Source organism: Bactrocera dorsalis, chromosome 5, assembly GCF_023373825.1.
Source record: "Bactrocera dorsalis isolate Fly_Bdor chromosome 5, ASM2337382v1, whole genome shotgun sequence".
Taxonomy (NCBI): Eukaryota; Metazoa; Arthropoda; class Insecta; order Diptera; family Tephritidae; genus Bactrocera; species Bactrocera dorsalis.
Window position 1 is genome coordinate 6,805,232 of NC_064307.1, and position 24,682 is coordinate 6,829,913.

At 37.9% G+C, this 24,682-nt stretch overlaps 3 protein-coding genes across 17 annotated transcripts in view; all 3 read left to right on the forward strand.

Annotated features, from left to right (window-relative positions):
- Positions 1-12,365, forward strand: part of LOC105230824 (phosphatase and actin regulator 2) — a 219,381-nt gene extending 207,016 nt beyond the window's left edge. For all 15 annotated transcript variants that reach the window (XM_049457289.1, XM_049457288.1, XM_049457287.1 and 12 more), the window contains one exon: positions 5,214-12,365. In XM_049457289.1, coding sequence (XP_049313246.1) covers positions 5,214-5,229 — 16 coding nt within the window. In that variant the 3' untranslated portion in view covers positions 5,230-12,365. The remainder of the gene's footprint in view (positions 1-5,213) is intronic.
- A 3,683-nt stretch (positions 12,366-16,048) lies between these two features.
- On the forward strand, positions 16,049-16,985 carry LOC105230807 (peptidoglycan-recognition protein SB1). The gene is made up of 3 exons (XM_011211796.4): positions 16,049-16,230; positions 16,301-16,639; positions 16,707-16,985. Exons 1-3 carry the CDS (start codon positions 16,194-16,196, stop codon positions 16,886-16,888), a joined length of 558 nt encoding a protein of 185 aa, XP_011210098.2. The 5' UTR covers positions 16,049-16,193; the 3' UTR covers positions 16,889-16,985.
- A 4,667-nt stretch (positions 16,986-21,652) lies between these two features.
- Positions 21,653-22,689, forward strand: LOC105233663 (uncharacterized). The gene is made up of 2 exons (XM_011215800.4): positions 21,653-21,791; positions 21,893-22,689. The coding sequence occupies exons 1-2, from the start codon at positions 21,675-21,677 to the stop codon at positions 22,238-22,240; spliced, it is 465 nt and encodes a 154-aa protein (XP_011214102.3). The 5' UTR covers positions 21,653-21,674; the 3' UTR covers positions 22,241-22,689.
- Positions 22,690-24,682: the final 1,993 nt, after the last annotated feature.

Here is a 24,682-nt window from a genome sequence, read left to right on the forward strand (position 1 = left end):
AATCGCGAGTGCGACGACTGTTTGTTTGATGACAGGAGATATTTCGTCTTGCCCTCGTTCACTAGCAGACCCATTTGCTTCACTTCCCTATCCACTCTGGAGAAGGCAGAACTAACGGCGCGGTTGTCGAGGCTCGAATTATTTTCACCAGGAGTAGGTTAAAGAAGTCGAACCAAAGGGAGTCGTCTTGTCTGAAACCTCGTTTGTTATCGAACGGCTCGGAGAGGTCCTTCCTGCCGAATTAGCTTTGAGGGAATACCATATTCCGACATAGCGGCATAAAGGCAGGTTCTTTTCGTGTTGTGACCAATATCGGACTATTGTAACATATAATGCTGTAGTTTGGTATTTCCTTTCGAAAAATTTGAAAATGTTATTGCCAAAAGAGCCACTTAAGTCAGAAATGATAGCTACAAAAGTCCCTGCGATTTAGAGAGGTTAAAATTATCCAAATTACAAGAATACTATTTTACATTTCTTCATTCTTCGTAAAGCCGAAAGCCAACTATTTTGACTTCAAAAAATCATTTTGTTTTATTTTAAAGATTTTCGCATTTTACATGCTCTCCTTCGCTCCCCGCTGAAGAGCCGCAACCGCAGTGCATCGTTTCCGTTTATGTAATTCGCTCTGTCGGTGGCTTTCGGCTGTCAATTGGCTTAATTAAAAAGTCATTTGGGCATTACTTTTGCGGACAAAAGACCACTAAAACCATTGCCGTTGGTTCAGCTTAAATTGCCAACTATTAAGGACCCAAGAGCCGGGCGAGTGTTGTGCCAAAAGCAATCGCAAGCGCACAACATACAAACACAAACACACAACGGAGAAAGTCAAGTCAATGTGTATCACATATGTGGTTATATATATATATATATATATACATATATATTATATATATCTAAGTGTATGTGTGTGGCAGTTAAAGTGTGAAATGGACAATATGTATAAATACCACAATTGTTGTAACGACACAGTTTAGTGTTGTAGAAGGGAAGCGACGCACACACGCTCACCTAAGACACGACTTTAGAATGTAAGTAAAGAGACAAGGACAAAAGGAGACGGGCGCGGAATGGTAGAGGATTTGTGAAAATGTGGAGAGCACGAAAAAGTTTAATTTCAATGTCACTTCCTGTCACACAATGCCACGTCGAGGGGCACATTCATTTCGAGCGCTCACCAGCAAATCCATTCAAGTTCACTTAAATGCACATAAAAGATGTGTTTTGCTATATGCCACAATGTGGTGTGTGCCACGTGTGTATTCCACCGCCACAGATACATATTCATGGGCGAGATATTTTGCCACAATTGCAACTAATGCAATAAAATGCAAGGCGACCCAAACAGAATGCGAAGAAATTCGAAGTAAACATTCATTGTATGCGGATGTGACTGGAATAGGGCGTGTAAACTGAATGGCTCAATGGCGGAAAGTCCTGTTATCGCACGGAGATAAGCACATGAAGATGCGAGTGCTCACAATGTGTTGAACAAAAAAGCCCCAGGAGATAAAAGTAATGTTTTTCGTCGGAGATATTTATGCATTTAGCTCGAATAACGGTACTTAAGTCTTGCTCTATATAACAATAAATTTTTTGAAGCTAAGGAATGGCGCAAAAGATGTGAAGAAGTATGAAGTCAATGGTGTAAATTTGTCATCGAGTAAATTTTAACCCATCTCAATCAGAGAAGTTTTCAGAATTGAGGCTAAAATTTAGGAGATGGACTTTTAAGTTTAAATTTTGTTTATTTTAGAATTACAAAATATGCAAATATTGTTAGAAGCCATTTCCAGAAACTCCAGAAGAATCAAGGATTAATTTCTAAAAGCAAAATAAACAATATAAAGCTTTGGTCTCGAAATCAAGCCACAAATCTGCTTCCGGTGTAAAGAATACTGGTTCTGCTATCTTCAGGCAACAGCGACCATTTCTGCAAAATTAAACAAGCGAATACACCATATAATGGGTGATCCAAGTAGAGGTAGTTTTTTTAAAACACTTTTTTGACAGACACACGTGAGTTGTGTCAAGCTGTCCTGTTATTTTTGTTCAGTATTGTTTGGCATTTTATCATGGAATGACTTCGCAATATAATCGGCCTACTGAGCGTACTATTCGCAACACCATCCCCCATCTTTAGACCCTGCATTCATTATCGGATAATATTCGACCGAATAGAGCACGTCCAGCACGCAGTGAAGAAAATATATCAGCCCTTCCTTCCTGAGAGTGTACTCAAAGACCATGGAGAGTTGATTCGGCACCATGCGCAGAACTCGGACTGATGTTTGGAACGACTTGGCGCATTTTACGTTGAGATCTTAAACAGAAAACTGAAGCCGCTCGGTCTATGGGTTCTTGAAAAGTTGCTAGAAGATCCGACGTTTTTGAGCCAAATTTTGTTCAGCTATGAAACCCTTTTCTGATTCAATGGGTATGTAAGCAAGCAAAATTGTCGCATTTGGAACGAAGGGCAACCTGAAGTGACTCAATAGCTGCCATACAGCGGTTTGGTGTGATTTGTGGGCCGTTGGAATAATTGGTCCATATTTCTTCAAAAATGATGACCTTGAATTGTGACCGTAATCGCGTCATGATAGCTGACTATTTCATGCCTGAAATGTAAACTCGTGAACTCGGCGACATTTGGTTTCAACAAGACGGTGCCACTTGCCACAAACATCGCATCAATCAACGAATTTATTGAGAGAAGCAGATAATTTCACGTTTTCGGCCATCGATTGACCACCAAGATTGAATGATATCACACCATCAGGCTTTTCCTGGGGATATATGTATAAAGTCTAAAGACTATGCGGACAATCCCGATTCAGGCAAAACCTCACTCGTGTCAGTTACTCTCGTGCTAGTTACCAGTCGAAATGCTCAAACGAGTCATCGAAAATCGGGCTCAATGGACGTAGTCGCGGCCAACATGTGAAAAAGACAATCTTCAAAAATAAATGCTAAAGAATGTTCTTTCGAATGATAAAAAACATTCTCCTTTAATTTTAAATTGTCTGTGTTTAATCTTAAAAAAAAGTAGGGAAACTTGAAATGTGTCACCCATTATATACCATATGTGCACATTCGAGACTTTGCAGCTAGTGACGTTGTGCTTTTACAGCAAGGACACTCAAAGCGAAGCATGTGTAATACGGCGAGGAGCAAGCACATCAACTTCCATCGCACGGGAATGTCGTTAAATGCATTGTTCAAATAAAGCTAGCGACTGCAGTGCATCCCAAGCGACCTTCATGCACATTCTTCTGCACACTCGAACAGGCACACATTCGTGTTTCACTCTTTGAGCACGTTCGCCATCAAATATACGAATGTGTTCCAAAAGAAATTGTCTTGCAGTGTGATAAATAAATGAAAATTACTCTCCAAAGTTCCCCAAAACAGTTTGACAATTATAATGAGGATGGCCATTAAAGCAGTGAACCCCTATTCCCATCCCTTCAGTGTTTCTTTTATACTTATGTATTTAGTGTAAATAACTACTTAAGTATATAAAATTGGAAAATGACAAAATGTAGTTTCGGCCTTGTCTTTCGCTTTGCAATCTGCCTACACGCTTACATATGGCGGCACATGCCCGTTATTTGCCAATTTACAATTTCTATTAACTTCTCTGACAGCCAATTTAAGCCGATTACAGTTTTGCAACCCAAACCCATTTAAATTAACTTCCTTTGACACTGTATTGGAAGTAAGAAAATTACAGTTTAAACCGTTTGCTCTCAACCCAACCACGCTCTGGTCCAGCGGTAGCTCGTTCATCGTCCTACTTTGGGGTTTGTTGCTCCAACTGCCGCCATTTCTCTGTTCAATTTTGTGCAGATGCCAACCATTTTGTTTAACTTGAATTATTTATTTATTTTCGTTGTTCTTATTGAATTGAGCTCTCAAAACTGTTGCCCGTTTTCGATTTACTCGAAGCGCTGCACCCTTCGATAGTTGAGCTGGACGTTAGGCAATTTCTCAGCTGAGCGCACTCAATTTCTATTCGAAAAATGCTTCCGTTTATGCCTGTGTGAAGCGCTCCAACACTCTTACATTTACAACGATATATCTACATGTGTTTTCCGCTTGTAAGTGTAAGGTACATAGCTCTTAAAGTTGCGGCCACTGAATCCGAATTTCGGTAGTAAATTTTGATAAATTCGACTTGTTGTTGGATCGTATGTCTTTCCAAGATGAAATGGTAAATCTTACTGAAGAAAACTGTCAAAAGCGCAGGAAAAATATAGCGTCGTTTGCTGGGTCTAACGGTCTACTTTTATAGCGCCCTATTGAAAATCCCTATATGTAGGTTGTTGACCCAAGTTTTGCCTCGCTTAAAGGTTTACCAAAGTGTTGTTATAAGTACTTCGAGGACCCATATATAGGGGTTTTTAATAGGACACTATAAAACCAAGTCAACCAATACTTGAACTCAGAATCAGTACCGACTTAATTGAATAATTTACGTGTAAGGAGGAGGGGATATATTTATGCTCGTATTATTCATATAACCAGCTAGGTTAGGTTGAAAAGTTTATCCTGATTGGGATCTCATTTGGACGGCTTAGAACGCTAATCCGTTGTGGTACCTAAAAAATCCTATATACTGGATCATAAGACTCCTACAAATCGACAAAAAAATTTTTGAGCCTATCTCAAATTTGTTGAGACAGCTGAAAAGTTTCGGCTTTGTTTCTGGTACGCCGAAAGAAAGGCTACAAAGATGTTTCAGCTACCATCTTGTAGAAGCTGGACAATGGAGGAGAAAGTGTCACCTGAAGACTTCTCCGATAATGAATATCAAAACAACACTTCTTTACCATACAATTTTATTTACTCTCACAAATGGAATGTAAGCTTTTGACAAATAAGATTTTGAACATTTTCCGTACGTAATTTTAGGTTATGTAATAAATAGTTAATCTCACTTCTGGAAGTTGCAACGTCTTCGAAAGTTTCCACTTGAATTTTAAACATTATTTATGGACTTATTCGCCAAACAGTTTTTTCGTGGTCCTGTCTAGAACTTTGCACCTGACTTTGCCACAGTCCCACCGGGCCAGTGGCAGCTTGTTTTGGATCTTCTGCTATTTCTGCGCGTATTTTGGCATTCCTAAAAGTTCTTTAGTTTTTACGCTATTCAAACCAATAAAATATTAACCTAACTCTTTTCTTTCTCTTCTCGATGCGGTTTGCGGCAGGTTCCATCGGCCATGACAAATGCAAGGGCAGCAAACGACACTTGCAACAGCAGCCACGTCAGCAGCAACATCAGCGAAAAACTCATTTTCCAAATGCAACCAACACAATTTTGTGCTCGAACAGCAAAAGCGCCAACAACAACAGCAGCAAAAGTTCGAGCGTGATGGCATAAAAACGAGAAAATGAAATATAAGAAAATAAAAACAAAAAATTCCCAAAAAAAATTCAAAACTTCACAGAAAAATGGATAAAAAAATTGAAAAATGAAATGCTCAAAGACGGCAAAGCAAAATTGAAACAAAAAAAAAACAAACGAACACAACAAACACACACACACAAAATGTGAATTAGATTGTTGAAAGGAAATGAGCATGAGCGTAGAAGAGGTTAAGAGAAAACAAAGACAAATTGCAAAAATGGCAAATAAATTTCTATTTCTACAGTAAAAAGTTAGTAAAAGATAAAAGTAACAAAAAAACAAAAACAACTGAAAATAAGTTAAAGCATAGAAGAAGCCGTTAGCAGGCGCGAAGTTTAAAGTATAAACGCTAAGGCAGTAAGGCGACCAAAAGCCAATAAATAAGTAAATAAATAATAGCATAAAGTTGACGACAGTAGTGACAGTAACAAACGCAACAACAACAGCAACAGCCAACAGCAGTAGCAGTTTCTAACGATTTAGCATTTGGGGTTTCAACACAACAACAACTGCAGCGCAAGCAGAAGCGAAAACGAAAGCAAAAACCACAAACAACAAACAATATTAAAATACACAAACAAAATGGACAGCAGTGCTACTGAGCAACGCTTGTACGGCAACTTGTCCGGCTTTGCCGGGAGCTGAGCAATGCGCATCAGCGCTAAATACCTGCTTATTTGTCGTCGCTGTGGCAGAATGGCTGCAAATCCACTTAGCGCCACGACGGCAGCCGCGCAGGATAGCAAATGTACTGGACTGGTGGACGGACGAGCTTAGTGCCATGCTGTGGCAGGAGGAAAGTGTGTGTGTGGGCAGCAAATTGCTCAGCACGAGTTTAGACAGACAGGTCAGTGCCACAAAAAATATCCATTCCAACAAAAAAAAAAACGGCCACAACAACAACAATAACAACATCAGCAACAACTAAAGCAGTTATGCAAACAATTTCGCCATGGCGATAGTAATTTTCCACAACAACAACAATGACGATACTAAACTCGAATTGCAGGCGCAACAGCAACAACAACGTCAGTCAGTAACGCCACTAATGACAATTATGCCGGTGCAGCTGCGCAACAACCACAACAACAACTACAACAATATAAAGCAGTAGCCAGTAGAATTTTAATTTGTCCATTATGCCGCCGTAAAGTTGAATGGCGGCGCACACTTTCGGGCATTTGAAGCACACTTAAGCATATTATTGTTATTTACATTGCAGCAGCGAGCAGGGGTCCAGCCAGGCGCTCATTGAATGACATGACGCAAAGTTTTCCACCAGCACTTGTCTGCGAGACTGTTGCAGCAGCATTTTCCACTTGCCCTTTATGTTAAGTTACATTGTTGTTTGTCTTTTGTAGCGCTTGTTTACATGCTCCGCAAAATGCGAGCCCCAAATATTTCATTATAACATATACATATGTATTCTATTCTAAATGTAATTTGTAACTAGCAAACGTAATTGTAATTCGTACAATAAATCTGTTTTGTAAACTTAATATCTCTAAGAACAAATAAAACCGAAAAGTACTCACAGCAATGACAGACTCACAAAATGTAATATTAAATTAGAACTTTGAAGCACCGTTGAGCAGGCAAATATAAGCCGCACACTTACATACTCACATTGGAAGTGCGGCGAATATTTATGCTCGAGTCAATGGAAGGCGACAGAAGATGTGTGCGAAGTCAATATCAAGAAAAGATTCATACGAAGGTGCTCTAAAGCAATGGGAAGATTGAGTTTGTTGTGGTGACTGCAGTGAGGCCCAATAAACGAATCGAAAGGTTGGGGCGCGTTTCATTGTGTCAGGATTCTTTTTTAACGTAAACTTCACAGCGGCATTATTATAATGTGCAGGCAAGCCTTACTAAAAGCTTAGCATAGAGTTTCTTTCGGGTTTTTGGAAAAGGAAAGTAAATTTAAAAATAGAAAGAATTTTGGTACCGGATTTGTAGAGTGTTTTTGGCACCGGAAAATAAATTTTATAATAGAAAGGGCTTCAGTACCGGGTCAGTAGCGTCTTTTTGAAACCGAAAAGTTAATTTTTCAATTTTTTTGTTTGTTGTTTTTTTTTTAATTTTTTTTACACTTATTTACTTTCATCCCAGTCATGAAAGGTTTACACATTTGGCTTGTTAGCGCTTTCTTCAATTCTTTGCTGCGGAAAATTAAGAAAAACACTCAAATTTAGACCACATTTAGTTGCATAAGAAACTTTAATATTTAATATATAAATATACAATTTAATAAATTGAATTTTCGTTGACGCCAATTGGGCCCTTGCAGAGTTAAAGTTACATTCCATTTGTATATAAATTCATGCAATAAATAACAGAATAAATAAAGCCACACAATTAAGTGACTCTTCCGCTTCCTTACCACAGCTTCAAGAAATAGAAGAAAAAAACTTTTTAATTAAAAATTAAAATTTTAAATTAAAAAGAAAAAATATTTTAAATTTAAAAAAAATATTTTTTAAGTGACCTTTTCTGCTTTTAGAGCAAAATTTATGCCTTCCAGGCGGTGTTCCAAATTAAATTAGCTACTGTTTTGTTATGTAAGTGCTGCTTTGGCAAAATTTCGCTACTTCGCTGCTAAATACTAAATCAGCGGCATTTCTTGGAACTTATTACCAGTTATGTGCTGTCATTGCTGGAGTCAGAGCTTGCAAAACACGTTATTTTCTGCAGGAAAATAATTTTTGTTTGTTTTGCAGAGCGGCGCTGAGTTTGTTATGTCAATAATTAATAATTTTTGCTTTTTTTAATTTTATAAATTACTGATTTGGGCAGTAACAAGAACAAAAACATTCAAAGCGTGATTTTAGTACTTTTATTGACGAACATGGATTTCCTAGTAATTTTAAAAAACATTAAGAAGACACAACAGGAATATTAAAATAATAATACTTGGAAATATTGCGAGCTGAGGCAATTTCTACAAATTTATTTCAATTCTTAATTCAAAAATTCAGTTTTTTTTGTATATTTTTTTTTTTATTGCATTTTTTCTGTATTTTTCATAATATCTTTACACACTAATTTTGTTTTTATTTTTTTTTTTGTGAATTAAAACAAATATTTTTTTTATTCAAAAATATACATATTTTTTTAATTATTATTATTATATTATTAATAATTTTAATAATTAATTTTTCAATTGTAAATTTAAAATTTAAAACCGCACATACATACATACATTTCTTTCTGTTTACAAACATATTTGTTAGCTTTAATTAAAATTAATAAATCAATACACATACATACATACGTATTTATTGTACAAAATTACAACGGCGTAGGCCAAACATACATCCATACATGTCGATATATGTATGTACATATGTACATATATGTTTGCATAGAGTCAGCTGTTTTTGAGTGGATTTTCTTGCAAAAAGCACTGCTTAATATTTTGTAAAACTGTATTTTAAACATACATACATACACACATACTAATATTTGCTTATGTCCGTCATATATGCCGCTATGTGTGAGAATATCGCAAAGCAAAAAACAAAACATATTAATAACTGTTTAATAAATTGCAAATTAACACATACACACATAAATGAGTACATACATATTTATGTATGAAACGAGGCAGAAGGCGCTAAAGTCATTTGTGAAGTCAACGCAGAACCAGATATTAATTCGTATTTGCGCTTGTATTGTAGCGAAAATGTGTTAAAATAGAAGCGTAGAGTGGAGTTGGCAAAGCTTTGCAACAACAAACAAACGCCGCTCGGTTATAAGCAATAAGCCGACATGCGAGTTCTGCTCCCACAAATATTTTATTAAGTTTAATATTGTGTCAATAACTACTTGATTACTGTACTGTTATATCGATGAACTACTTTTTTCTTAACATATCGTTAATTGTACGAGTTTTACATATAATTAGGTTTGTTAATTCTGTGTTTCTTTTTTTCATATTTTTTCTTTTTGTTTTTTTTCGTACAACAAAACTGTTTGTGTAATTAGTAATGAAATGAGCTACTTTCCGTTAATCATATACGATTGAAATGTAATTATTGCTAATTTTAAGATATATTAAAATTCATTTAATTGTAATTAAACGTTAAATACAAAGAGAGCGAATAGTAGGTGGGGAGAGGAGAGTAGCAACCAAGTGAAAAATTATATATTGCAAATAAATGCAAAACAAAATACAATTGATCATTATGATAAATTTTAAATGATAATGAATAAACATACATACATACACAGAAATGCATAAATACATAACTGTAAATGCAAACATAATTAATTGATAGTATTGACAAAGATTTGTACTATTACAAGATACGAAAAGAAAAAAATTAAATGAAAATAAAAATAAAAACAATAAACATTTAAATTGATTTAATTAAAATTAAAATTTATCTTTTTATTTACTGCTTTGCTTCTACCACCCATCATCATCAATGGCATGTTTTCTCAGCGCTGAACAGAAAACTCAGATATCAGTGCGAAAGAAATAGAGTAGGGTCTCTGGAAGTCTTTTAAATATGTGTGCTATATGTGGTCCATGAAATATTTTAATTATATTTTGAAATTTTTAAATAGTGAAGAATATCTTAGATCTCGATTACCGAAAAATAGCTGCGCTATCGTTCCACAATATTTTGAAATTTTGAAAAACTTTGTATTTTTAAGAAATTTCAACCCATTCGGCTTAATATTGATATTTTCTATTAAGCTCCTAAAAACTTTTCGAAACAAATTTCACACATTTTGTAAAGATTAGGCGCTTAAGGGGGTGGGTATTATAGTCAAGAAATATTAAATATCTAAAATAGTTTTCTTGGATATTTTTACAGTTTAGATATTAAAAAAATATTTTTTTTCCATACTGTCGCCATTTCCATAGCTCCAGACATTGCGACAATATTCTAGATTAATATTGACACATATTATATTTCTTCAGACCCGCAATTTATCAGCTTCTAGTTTTTGGAAATTCATGCCTCTAGACTACAAAACTTCCTTTAAAAAGAAATCCAGCCCAAGTTTGTTATTTGATACTTTTATACATCATTTTTATTTTCTAACAGGTGTCACCAGCTGATTTCTCACGTGCTTAGCAAGTTATTAGTGTTGGTATTCATAAAAAATCATATTATAAGCGCGCCGTTGAATTTATTTATATTCTTTAAAGTTCTCTAGTGTGCAACTGGTTTTTGTAGATCTCGCCAAATAATCCGAAGCTTTTACAAAATTTAAAAACTCATTTTCTTCTTTCACTCTTTTTCCGCTTCTACTACATCATCATACTAGATTTAGTTATACTATCTTCATATTAAACTCATTAGAAGGATGAGAAAAAAATTAAAAACTGAAAAATATTACTAAAAATTATTTCTTATTAGCATAATAACTATAATTTAAAATAAAAGCATATTTTAACCTCAAAAGGACCAGTTGGACAGACCACACGAGTAAATAATGTTATTTTTTTTAAGTAAATAATACAATATTTTTTTAATTGCAAGCAACTTTGTAAAAAATAACATTTTTCATAAATAAATCATAATTCAATAAAAAATTTTGCTTTGTTAGTAAATTCGCCTCAGTGACCATTTCATTTTGTATATTCAAAGAATGTTAATGTACATTAATGTTAATGCTCACTGCAGCCAGAAATATGTTAACACGCGCTGCTACAGCCTACGAATATGGTTCAATACCGACATTCATATGTTAACATGCTCTGCTACAGCCTAACATTTGCTGGAAAATTAATTAACATGAGAGCTGTTAGTGTTAAACGAATGGACAGGCTTTCTAGGTATAAATATAAGTATGTGGCAAGCAACTCTTCAAAGTGAGTCAAAAAAAAATTTTAACACATTGAAAACACATATATTTGATAACACAATAAAAATAAACGATATAAAATTATCGATAAATCGTATATATATGTACATTATATACAAAACAATGAATAACCACTAAAGAGAATAATAAAAAAAACTACACATTAAAAAGTTTCAGTATTCTAAAGTATTTCTATAAAACTTTTGGTAGTATCTAAAAACAAGTAAGCATAAGAATGTAGACCCAACAAGCTAACAATATAAATAAAAGAGGGTTTCTAAATATATTTTCACTAGAGGAAAGTGCACAGGTGCAGCTATGAAGGCTTCAATCACTAACACATATATATGTAAATATATTCTAAAAAAAGAAAAACAATTAAAATAAGCAAAATTGTGATTATGAGTGGATGTAATTGAAATCAAGCGTACCGACCTTAGAATAAATGGAGCATGTTTGCTTTTTGAAGCTGCCTGTCTTCTAACACTATGCGCTTAGCCTCAGTTAGCATATTTGGAGCATAAGATTTCGTACGCTTTTCATGGTCAATTCGTCTATGTAATGTTGGTATGTATTAGACTACGTTATGTTCGCCAAATGCGAAGTTGATGAAGTTCTGAAAATAAATGGCATTCAAAAAAGCTTTCGGGCATTGCAATGGAAAGCCATACTTAAAGAACAGGAAACACTTATTCAAAAAGAGGGAAAAAAGAAAACTATGAATTATTGAAAACAGTTTGAAAACTGCTCTAAACACTTTGACGGGTATTTTGCTACAAAACACAAACTATAATTTTTATACTTCTATCTCTATAAAGTATAATATTAAGGCGTTGTTCAGAGAGAGCCTCCGATTTCCAGCTTCTCAAATGGTTTTTGAAATTACCAATATTAGAAGCAGCAATCCCAACAACCAACGCCTTTAAGAAAGGTTGATGTTTAAATTACATATAGCTCGGCTCATTGATATGTGGATCGTAGTATCGAAATTTTGTTAAAACACCCCAAAACGCACACAAACTTTACGCCGGTGTTTCAGTAAATGTTTTTGTAAAAGCAATTTGATAAGAGTGGAACGGTTAGAAGTGATAAAAGCACACGTAAATAATTTAATTGAAGGCAGTTTGCAAAATTTGCATACAAAAAATTGTCAAATATTTGCGATTGTCCTGTAAGAGTGTGTAACCCTTTTCTATGAGAGCAAATAAATTGCCAAAATTGCAAAAAAAATTAGAAGAGTTCATGTTGTAATACATACATACATACTTCTCTACTGTATGAATATTCAGCAAAACAAAATTAGTAACTATTACACAACAGCAATAACAATAACAAAATAAAAAATTAAAATTAATGAAAAATGAACAATTGTAAGGAAAATGATTAAAAAACACATTAAAAAAGAAAAAAAAAACAACAAATAAAATTTAAATAAACATGCTTATTGTATTTAACTGAGGCATTTGTGGAGTTGTTTTCTTAAAAATTAGTGATATATGAAATTTAAATAAATAACGGGTGATCCCCTCTACTTGGATTTGGATTGGACTTTTTTCAATAGCCTTTTTTTGACAGATCACGCACCGTGGCTGAGAGTGTAACCGCCGATCGCGGAGAGTCGATTCGATGCGTTCGCAGCAGCTCGTACCGACGACTGGAACTACTTGGAGCATTTTACATCTAGATCCTACATACATATAGATCTTAAATTGAAAGCGTGCTAAAACTGCTTGTGCAAGAACTGAAACCGCTCGACTTTCCCAAGCGACATCGCTACGCTATATGAGATCTTTGAAAGCCTTTTCGAACCAAATTTTGTTTAGCGATGTAGCCAATTTCTGACTCAATGTCGTTTTGCTTGCCGCATTTGGGACGAAGAACAACCTGTAGAGGTTGTAAAGCTTCCATTTCATTCGGAAAAAACAATGTTCTCGCGCAATGATAACCGACTATTTGATGCCTGAAATTGAAGCTGGTGATCTCGGCCATATTTGGTTTTAACGAAACGGTGCCACTTCCCACACATCGCATCAATCAATGGATTTATTGAGGGAACACTTCGGTGAGCCGGTCGATTGGCCACCAAGATCGTGTGATATCACACCGTTAGAATTTTTGCTGTGTGGACATGTAAAGTATAAAGTCTATGCGGACAATCCCACTTCGATTCAGGTTTTGGACTGGCCAGTTACCAGTCGAAATGCTCGAAGGACTCATCGAGATCATTTTTGAGAGAATACTGCGCACAGTGATCATACAAAATATTCATTTTAGTGGAAATAATAAGATGTTGTTTCTGAAGTTCAAATATAATGATGAAATCCCGCTTACTGTACTTACTTATTCCAAATGGCATTTGCTAATTATTTGTTCCAATTTATTTTTTGCCTGTAACAACTGTTGTAACGTAAGACCTTGTAATTTGGTGTAATATTGTATGTATGTACCTCAGGGTGGTTAAAACAAAAGGAATGTTTTATTCTTATTATTTTTTGTTTTTGCGTCTTACTCTGAAAAATTGCTTGATAGACACCGCTAAAAAGGCTCTCTAAGGATGTGCTTCTAATTGAACGAGAAAGTCCTGCGCCTATGGAGATACAGAGAAATTCTTACATTCAAAAGTTATCACACTTAAGCCTTTCATTAAGGTCGCTGTCTAATGATGCAGCTGATATAACCGGGACTAAAATTCCCTCACTCTATTGTCCGCTCTCTGAGCTACCCCGTGCTTCTGATGAAGTTCATTAGTATGAAAAGTTGTATCGATGCAACCTCCAAAACGCTATCAAGAAATCCTCAACCGATGTTTGCGATTATTTTTCTATATAAAGCTTTAGAAGATAATTTATAGTCTCTTCTTCTTCTATCACCTGACAGCTTGTACAAAAGTCATTGTATGATGTTCCTAGTCCGCTGGCATGCCCGCCAATTAGACAGTGACCTGTTAGCACTACTATTAGAGTTTTTATATCATTCCTTATAGTTCTTAGTAGTCGGTATATGGGGCCATTTATATCCCATCATAATACTTTTGCCTGCTTATCGAGCAAGTCAGGGATTGACTTCGACGAGACTTAATCATATTTAGAACTTTTTTGTCGATTAAATATCTACTAGTAGCCAGATACATATAAATCCTTTCTTTTCCATAGTCTGATTGTAGGGTAGTACCTATTCTAACTAATTCATCTTCTTCACAGTTACAAGTTAGATGTTAGATGAGAAATACACGCCTTAGGTAATTGGAAGGGCGTTAAACTGCCTCATATTCTTGCTTCCCCATCGCTTGTTAACGAACATACAAGTACATAGGTATGTTCCTTCATGATCTGCGTTCTCAGTTTCCCTAGAGTTTCTAGATCAAAAGAGTTCTGGGCTTTGTTGTAATGAGAAAAATGTTGTGCTATAGTTGAAGAATAGAACTAGAAATGGCGCATAACAATGAAATAGTCTTCCTTGTTGACAATTTGGCGAAGGAAACTATCAACATAACCTTGATTTTTGAGCTGCTTTGACGTTTTTTTTTCTTCTTCGACACACCTTTACCACGATATTAGGCCGATTGATGGTCTATTTGCGAGTCGTAAGCATAGATACAAGTCTCACAGGTAATAATACGTTTCATGATATCTTGGCAGTCGGAAAGCATTGTTCCACAGACGTTAACGCGACGCTGTTTCCACTTTTCTAAGGCTCAAATGATCTTTCAAAATGGTTTTCACTGATTTTCAAGCACCAATTCTTTTATTTTATTGACGAGTTGATCATCAGTTGATGTTGATGGTCGTCCAGGGCGTTCTCCGCCCAATTTGTACCAATTAAGAGCACATGCTCCCGAAAATTATCACCGAAGGCCTTTTCCAACTTTCGGAATATTTCGGCACCAGAAATTTTATTCCGCACACACAATTTGGTGGATTTTCTTTGTTGAAAAATTTCACTCATCGTAAAAAGCGCGTAATGCTCTTTATGTACAGAAAGGCAAGCGTAGTGTTAGTGTTTAGGACTAATGATTATTTTGATGGGTTTTCGAGAGAAATTTGAACCAAAAAGTCTTACTATTTTTTTTTTTCTCATTATATGTGTAACTATAGATTCAAATATAAACGAACTTTGGTTCCGTCCTGTATTATCACAATTTTGTACATCAAAAATTTTCTAATGTGATTTACCACAAATATTACAGAGTTATTAATTAACCTTTTTGTTAACAACACTCAATCCATTAAAAAACGGTTTTTGCAGCAAAAATAAAAAATCACTAAAGCAATTAATAATTCCCAACATCGTCCAAGTGCTCACATACTTACTATACATTCATACATATAGACATATGTGAAAGCATCAATGAATGAATGACTGAAATACCGGTTTGCATCCAACGCTCGCATAATGTTCTTTCCGTGTTTACGCTTCCACCGGTTCGCAGATCAAGCGATGTTTTGCGCACCTCTGCACACACGCGGACAGACAAAAACACTTTTTCGGCACCCATAGGTGTCGCCACTCATTTCACTCGGAGCGGCGCACGTGCTTCCCCTTCGAGCATTCTTGGAAATGAAGTCGACGTCACAGAAACTCCAAAATACATATTCCAACCGTAAGCAAAAACCAAAAAGAAAAAAGTGCAAACAAATAAATAAATAAAAATAGAAAAGCATCACTAGCAAAAGCAATGCAGATTTGTTTCATTAGTTTACACGAAGCTAATTAAACGCAAAACAGCTGAGGTAATTCCCCACAAATGTTCGCGCGGCTACACAGATGTGATTACATACGGAGCCGGCTGATAAGGCGCTAGCGCTTGCTTATCACTAGCCTCAAGAGCAATCGACAGAGCTCGAGTTGAAGTGTATTTAAGTGGCGATGTTAGCGGCGGCAGATCAGTCAAGCATTTGACGTCGTCGAAAAGTGAGCGCGTCGCATTCGCAAATATTTTTCCGATTTCTACTCAAAAATGACACGACTGCTGCGTTTCATGATCTTGACGATCGGTAAGCACAAATTAGTTGCTATTATTTGCCAAATATTTGTAAAAAGTTAATAAATTCACTCGCTCCACAGCGCTTCCCGCCTGTTTTGCGCTCAGGATCCAGCCGCGCAGCTCCTGGCATGCGGTGTCCGCTCGCTCGCCCGCACGCATACCCGGAAAGGTCGACTATGTCATCATTCATCATTCAGACAATCCGAATGGCTGCAGCACCGAGACGGAGTGCAAGCGCCTCATCAAGAACATCCAGACCGATCACAAGGAGCGCCGCAAGTTCAGCGATATCGGCTATAACTTCATCATTGCCGGCGATGGCAACATCTATGAGGGTCGTGGCTTCGGCTTGCAGGGTTCGCACGCACCCAGCTACAACCGCAACAGCATTGGCATTGTCTTCATCGGCAATTTCGAAAGTGAGTCCCCATGAACTGATAGGGAAATGCGTTATTTGACTCACACATTTTCTTTGTTCGCTTTCAGATACGACGCCCTCGCAGACAATGCTGCAGAACGCCAAAGACCTGATGGCACATGCGGTGCAAAAGGGTTATCTGAAGGACAATTACACACTGCTGGGTCACAGACAAACCAAGGCGACTGCCTGCCCGGGTCAGCGTTTGTACGACGAAATCAAAACTTGGCCCCATTGGAAGAGTCTCTGAATGCCGCTCTCGATGGCGTTAGTGTCAAGCATGTGATGAAAATGATTGTATTTTGTACTATTATAAATTATATAGTTAATTAGTTAAACACAGATAAGACATTTGTTTTATTATGCAAGCCGCAAGTCGCCAGTCAGAGGTGAGAGAGGTGTTCAAAAAGTGAGATTTCATGCTTCGAGCTTCAACTATAGCAACAAATCTGAGAATATATGTATCTTTATACATACATAGCATATTAGTTCGGTTTTATTGTAGATAAGGGTATGTTTATGTCGAGTCCGTGTTTACCAGACGGTGTTTCGTTGGTTCCTTCAGGGCAAGATTCTTTTACTTTCCAGTATACAAAACAAGAGCCAAACAATGTATCCATATAAGGTTTTGCACGAATAGTGCCTTTAGGGTATGCTGCCTTATGACCAAATAGAAAGGGTGATCCATTTCGAGATTCCCTAACTTTGTAATACCACACGATCTTGGTGGCCAAACGACAGGGTCAAAAAGTGAAACTATCTGCTCACCAAAGTGTTTTCTCAATAAATCCATTGATTAATGCGATGTGTGGGAAGTGATGCCGTCATGTTGAAATCAAATGTCAGCGAAATCACGAGCTTCAATTTCAGGCATCAAATAGTCGGTTACTGAACAAAAATAACATGGGAGCTTTACCCGACTCACGCGTTATCTGTCAAAAAAAGGCTATTGAAAAAGTACCTCTACTTGGATCATCATTTATATTTAAGCTTCCTTCTACCCTAGTTCCTATTCCGAAATTTTTACGGAAAATTTAGGTCAACCTGTCATATATACTATGGAAATTCGAAAAAAAAATTCCTGGCTTTGATCTTAGAATGTTGTGAGGGTATAAAATGTTCGGTTACACCCGAGCTTAGCTCTTTCTTACTTGTTGTTGTTTCATTCACCTCATTGTCATTTAGGTTGTTATTAGGAATTCGAATTTTTTTCTTCCAGTTATGAAGTAATAATTATTTTCAGTGTACATTATTAATACAGCAATTCTGAAACTGTTACAAGTTTTTGCAGCTTCTCAGTGATGGCTTCCAAATCGCCACAATTGTAGAGCCACTGAGTAATTATTTGTTTCTTAACTGTTTTAGCACAGACAACAATCGAAAAAAAACTACACTAGCTTCTAAACTGTTGAGTTAAGTACAGTACGTATGAAAATTTTAATTTAACATTCTTTGAATGGCAATCAAATTGCAAAATAAATAAATACAAATATCTAAATATATCTTGTGTCTCAAAAATTTCTCCAGGCTTCTAAAACGTAACTGCACAGTTCAATCGGCGAGTCCCTCGACTTTCTCTACATTGATCCAACACCAAATAGCCTCTGCTGTTTAAAATTGATGGGCATCTAGATATTGGCATATTGTTTTGTGAGTCGCATTTCAAAAATTATTTATTGGATCTCCTGGTTTGGCAGCAACCTGAAAAGCCTCTGGGAACTTGTTGCTCAATTTCCAGAGAGCATGCTGCAGCTCCTTTGTGGAACGTTTGAGAAGTGTTTTGTCATTAGGATTTCTACTGCTTGCCGAAGACGTATCTTCTTTCTGAGCTTCGTCATTACCTTATTGAACCAGAGATGTCTGTGCCGCTTGTGGATGCTATGTGTGATTCTAGTTTCTTTCGTACTTATATGGGCAGCATGGTGTATGCGTCTGGTCAAAACTTTCGCAGCACAATCGATATCTGCCTCAAAGAGAATGGTGATGTTACGGTCCATGTTGTCTTGAAGCCGTTTGCGTTAATATGAAATATCTGTCAATTTGCCAATTACTCTAGCAGGTTTATTCATTGTGAGTACCGGCGTATTAACTTCGAACAGAACTGCGCTGTTAGCAAATAGGAGATCCGAACAGGTGGTGAAACGTATGTACCTTGAATTGAAACCTTTCGACATAACAACATCAAAAACGTCTGAAACGTTTTCGTGAGGTCGTTTGAACAGTAAGTTGGTTCACCATCGGAATGACACACTCAACCTTTGTTTCAAATCCAATTCAAAAGTGCTATACCTTTAGTATTTGTGAGCGATGTACCCCACTACGTGTCTTTGGCAATATAGTCACCCTCAGCAATGACTTTGTAACCAAATTGTTTCATAATTTTCTCAGACATGTCCTGCCATAGATTGTGTCTAGTAAAGTATAGGCCAGCTATCGTTAAATTTCAAGGAGGACTGAGCAACAGGACAGCATGGTCATTGCTACCTGAACCAAAGGATATTGTAACGGTTCTAGTGCCGTGTAAGAGGTACCAGATTTTTTTTCGATTAAATTAATGTAGGTTAGGTTAGGTTAGGATAATTTGATAGGCCAATAAGCCACACATAGACCAGTTTTGGTCCTTTGCGATACCAGATGGAGTTCAGTTGCTAGATACAAGAGGCGTAGTCATCCTTATGGATGCCTGCACTCGACGCAAATTTTAATAGACTCTGCGGCCTAACTATCGATAACTCCTCCAGTTTATCATATCGTGGGAACCCCAGATACTTACAGCATAGTCTTGAGAATGCGCTTTTTTAGGCTGCTACATCTGGTGATTAAGTGAGATTGTCTATTTCTGGTGTTCTGGCAATGAAAAAGACGACGTTAAATACTTTTTACTTCAATAAAATACATTTACAACCATTTCATGCTTAATAATGCTTACTCTATTGCAGCAATGAATTAAATGACATTATTTATTTCATTCATATGGGTTGCAGCTCATTTTCGCTATTACAGCCTCGGTTAATTGCAAAGCACCCATCGAGAAACCGAAATGATTCAATGATAAAATGGCATTGCGCAAAAGCTTTGAAATTCTTCAGTTTGTTGCTATTTCTTTTTACTTGTTTCGTATGCGACACACGATGTCGAAAAGCGCTCCGAATAAGCGCATAAAGCTTGTAAATTCTAGCCGCAGCACTTAGTTGCCATAATTGTTGACAGCTGAAAGTGTTACGGCATGCTTTTATGTGACCAAATGCATGCTCATCAATACTAATCCCACATCAATCAAAACACAACAGCCACACATACACACACACGCACGCACTCACACTGGCACATGCATATTCGCATGGAGCGCATGTTAGATAACTCATCTCCGCATGCAAATGCAATGGCAACAAAACAGCGCACTGTGGCTTGGTGTGTGCAAATTGCAGATAATTTCAAAAATCGCAAACTCAAGCTGGCAGTAAAGTGAATAATAAGCGTGATGGCAAAAGATTGACAAAATATATTGGAAAACTACTACTTCTCACACGACCGCTATTATCGCCAAAGTCAGAGCCGCAACAAAATCCTCAAGTCGCTAACCATGGCAACACATGGGGAGAGGGCAAAGAAACGTTGTTGGCAGCATACAAGGCAATCGGCCGATCGATCCTTAACTACGCCACACCAATATGGTCGCTTAGATGTAGTGGAACGCGGACGAGGAAGCTCCAGACTTGTCAGAACACTGCACTCCGGATTACGACAGAATGCCTCTTGATGTCTCACATCGAACTCCTACATAGTGAGGCTCGTATTCTCCCAGTTCATGAGTATAATAAACTCCTCTCCAAGCAGTTCCTGCTGGGGAACTTTGCAGAAATCATCACTGCAGTCACCGGCTTCGAGCGGAATCGCCTTCTAATCATCAAGAGATCATTCCTCAACTACGTCGACGACATTAAACATTACGCCGACCAGACTTCGGACGCAACTAACTTCCGACAAGCACTGACCGCCATTCACAGTGGAGCCATCAACATCTTCATCGACTCCCTTCTCAGTGAATGGCGTACTTTGAGTCAAACCAGCACTCATTGCAGACGAAGAGTTCGAGTTGCCGCGAGAGACGTGCGTTACCCTTGCGCAGCTTCGTTCTGGGCTTTGTAGTGGTAAAACCCCTACTTATGTAGAATAAACCCTTACATATCAAATATTTGTCTAGCGTGCAATGTGTCCCGCATGACACTGTCCACCTCTTCGCATGCCCTGTTAACCCTACTCATCTGACACCCTTCTTCCTTTGGTCCGACTCCGTCGAAACTGCACGTTTCCTGGGCCTACCGTGGGCTGGCGTCAATTTTTTGAGCCGACAAACGGTTTTCGCCACCACAGTGCACTGAGGCTAAGACCGAGCTCGTCAGATTCATACGCCCCGCCGAACCAGCTACACACCCGCATTCCGAAGTCTGTCTGTATAATGTGTGGGAATGTGTGGCGCGCGCGCTCATTTAAGCGAAATCAAAATATTGTGTGCGATTTATGTTGATATGCATAAATATTTTGGATATCAGCAGTTTACAATTTTGCTTTCCGATTGCAAATATGACAGCTGCAGCGCTACGTGCTCCGCATGCGATGAGCGCACAAAGCGTGTGCAGCCGAGTAATGGACGGCGCGCAACAAGTTCATTCAAATTGCTTGCAACACTACTCCAGATGTGTAACAAATGCATGTGATTGCATAGCATTACGCAGCACTTGCAGCACTTCGATCGCATTCGATTGGAAAGGAAATAGTTGCCATGCAATATGCATGAGGCAGCAACAAATGCGCTCTATGCAAATACTACAACGCGCGCGCATGTATGTGTGTATGTGAGTGGGTGTAGTAATTTCATTTTGATTTATTTCACACATATTGCTTCAAAAGCATACACACACACATACATAAGCGCTTGCGACGGCAGTGTTGCTGTGCCCATTAAGGTGGAGCGTGTGTGTGTGGCGGGGCGTATGAGCAACGCGCTGTGAACACCCGATAATTTGTAGTATAAAATGCACTGTGACCAAGTGCGCGCCATTGCAGTAGCCAAAGCGCCGCGCCAGCAGTCACAAATCACAAATCACGAAAAGCACAGCCGCGCGTCAACAACTCCTAAAAATATGAAAAATGTAAGTGTTAAATTTTATGGTTCAAAAATCAACTGAATTACTCAATTTCAACATTTCAATTTTCGCTTTTCACTTCTACCTCTCCCCGCCACCGCGCGCAGCTCATTTTTTTGCTCTGTTGCAGTGCACTCCTGCACGCCATCGGCAGCGCTGTGGCCAAGCCGGCTCCACATGGCATCACCACCACCACCGTCGCGCGCACACCCGCTGTCCTGACCGCGCCCTCTTACACGGTCGCTGTAACGCCCGTCGTCACGGCGCATAGCCATCAAGTGGTCGCGCACAACTACAATGGCCTCTACGTGCCCGCCGGCTATGTGCCAACCGCGTATCCCTACTCCTACTCCTATCCGGCGACGACCTACCGCTACGGTTACGGTTATTACCCGGCTTACGGCTATACTTATGGCTATGGCACCGCTGTGCCGACGACGGCCTTGTGGCGGTGATGTGTTAACGCTAATATGCGCAAAGCTCATGCGGGCGCGAGCCGGTGCCAGCATGTGTGTGCGGGTGTATGAGTGTGTGTGTGTGTGTGGGTGTCTGCGTGCGGTGAAGTGCGGATTTGCCAGGATACGCGCTGCTGAGTTGATGAGTTTGAGTTTGTTTTATGTAACGGTGAAGCAGCCGCTTGATGTGCACTCTTATCTGCAATATTTTTGCACTTGGCTTGATGTGTGGCAGGATAGACGGCGGTTCATGAGCGACCGTGCAACGTGTGGGCTTTGCAGCAGCGCGACGGCGTGGCGCGTGTGTCGTTTGGTGTGGCATGCAATCTCTGTGGCAGGCAGCGGCTAAATACGATGTTATGAAATATGTACTCACAAGCATACACACACATACACACTTGTATAAGTTAAATATTTTGCATTTAAATAAATAACAGTAAACGAACTAAGCAACGCACATGTTAAAAAGACGGTGGGTGAGGAGGCTGTGGCGACGAATGGGTTGACATAATTGCTTGTTGTTTTGTTAAAGTCTCCAAATTATTCGTTCTGAAGCTTTGGTAGTTAAATCTGTCTTATAAATTCTAGTAATGAGAGAAAGTGGTTTAACAAGAAAACAAAAAAGCTGAAGAGAGCCAGTGTCGGTGAGGTTTTGAAGTAGGTTGAGCAAAGAGCAATATATCAGGGATTGAAACATTCCAGTATAGCACAAGCAAAATTGCTTCACATAATGTTATTTGAAAGCTGTGGCCAAGGATAGTACTAACTTTCTTTCACTCGATTGAATGGATAGAATATTTATCACGCCCAACGAGCTCCTATAACATCGAGTTGGACTTTTTATGGAACACATTAACCTGCTGATGGCCTAAAAAATAACAGTTTGCGTCTTAAGACTTACTCTTTCAACCGAAGAAGGTCAAAAATTTCAAAAATAGTCTAAAAGATAAAATAAACGAAGCCTTCAAATTGTACTTTTCGTCTGTTTTTTAGTATGTTATGAATTCATCACTGATGCAGTTATGAAGGCTATGTTATAGATCCTGAATTAATTTTGTTTTCTTAGAACACAAATATCTTCTTTCGTATGTAAACTCACGAGCTAAAATCCATTCCAAATAGTTACAAATATCTAGTAGATACGAACCTCATCAAGCTCTACAGTACATAAATACTACCGTCAGCAAAAGATAGTAAGATCTTTAATTTGCAATTTCTGTTAAAAACCTCTTCGTCGAAATATTTTTATTCTAGGTTGGTTTGACCGTCAGTGGTCAGCGTTTACCCAAATAATATATCAAAATAATGATTAGTGTTAAGTATACCCTTATCTTTCTGAAGTGCATAAAGTGAATTAGGCTCTTTTTAGGATGAGTGAAATTATTCAATAAAGAAGTTCCATTAAATTTTGTGTGCGGATCAAATTTCTGGTGCCGAAACGTTCAGAATGTTGGAATGGACTCTCGGTGATAATTGTTCGTCGCGAGCAAGTGTTTTTGATTGGAGCATATTATTCAAAGAGGGTCGAGAACGCGATGACGATGAACCACGGCCAGGGCGGCCATCAACTGGTAATCAATAAAAGAAAGGAATAGGTGCTTTTGAATCTACGATTAACAGTCATAGATCTTACTGGCATCGTTATCGAATATCGGAAGGATCAGTGAAAACCATTTTGAAAGATCATAAACAGCATCGCGTTAATGTCTGTGAAGCAATGCTTTCCGACTACCAGGATATCATGAATGTCGAATGTATATCCCTCACCATAGGGGAGTGTGGGATTCATTCAAAGGCACAACTAAACTATCTGGGAGTAATAATAGACTCAAGGTACAAATTTAAGGACTACCTAGACTACACTGCAGGTAAAGCGAGTAAAATCTTCAATGTCTTATTAAAAATAATGGCGAATAAAGGTCTGCGTGCGTTCCAGCCGACGATTTTTACTAGAGAAGGTAATGAGATCGGTTGCATTATATACGGCTCTAATATGGATCCAGGCGCATGGTATTAAAGAAACAGTGCAAAAGCTGTCGACACTAAGAATTATCAGTGTTTTCCAAATAATATTATGTGAAGTAATAGTTAGTGTGATGTCCGCATACAAGTTATCAGAGCCGCCTATAGAAGCCAAAAAAGAAAAGAATGTCGAAAGTTTAACAATATGACATTAGCGGTGGCAAACTTCACTCAAAGGACGGTGGATCCACAGACTGATACCAGACATCCATTCGTGGATCAACAGACGGCATGGGGACCTAGATTTCCATCTAAGCCAAATATTATATTAAGTGAACATGGATGCTTAAGAAGCCACTTGTACCGATTCCAGCACGACATTAGTCCGAATTGTCCGACGTGTTCAGAGTGCTTTGAAGATTTTGAGCTTGCATTGCCCTCACTCTTTAAGTACAAGGGAAAAACTTAAAACTATACTCG

What these genes read in the sequence shown, in the direction of transcription:
- LOC105233663 (XM_011215800.4), top strand. Translation starts at nt 21,675, where the DNA reads ATGCACTGTGACCAAGTGCGCGCCATTGCAGTAGCCAAAGCGCCGCGC. An exon ending in CTCCTAAAAATATGAAAAAT is followed by an intron (nt 21,792 to 21,892) that starts GTAAGTGTTAAA and finishes CACCGCGCGCAG; the next exon opens with CTCATTTTTTTGCTCTGTTG.
- LOC105230807 (XM_011211796.4), top strand. Translation starts at nt 16,194, where the DNA reads ATGACACGACTGCTGCGTTTCATGATCTTGACGATCG. An exon ending in TTTCATGATCTTGACGATCG is followed by an intron (nt 16,231 to 16,300) that starts GTAAGCACAAAT and finishes CTCGCTCCACAG; the next exon opens with CGCTTCCCGCCTGTTTTGCG. An exon ending in CTTCATCGGCAATTTCGAAA is followed by an intron (nt 16,640 to 16,706) that starts GTGAGTCCCCAT and finishes GTTCGCTTTCAG; the next exon opens with ATACGACGCCCTCGCAGACA.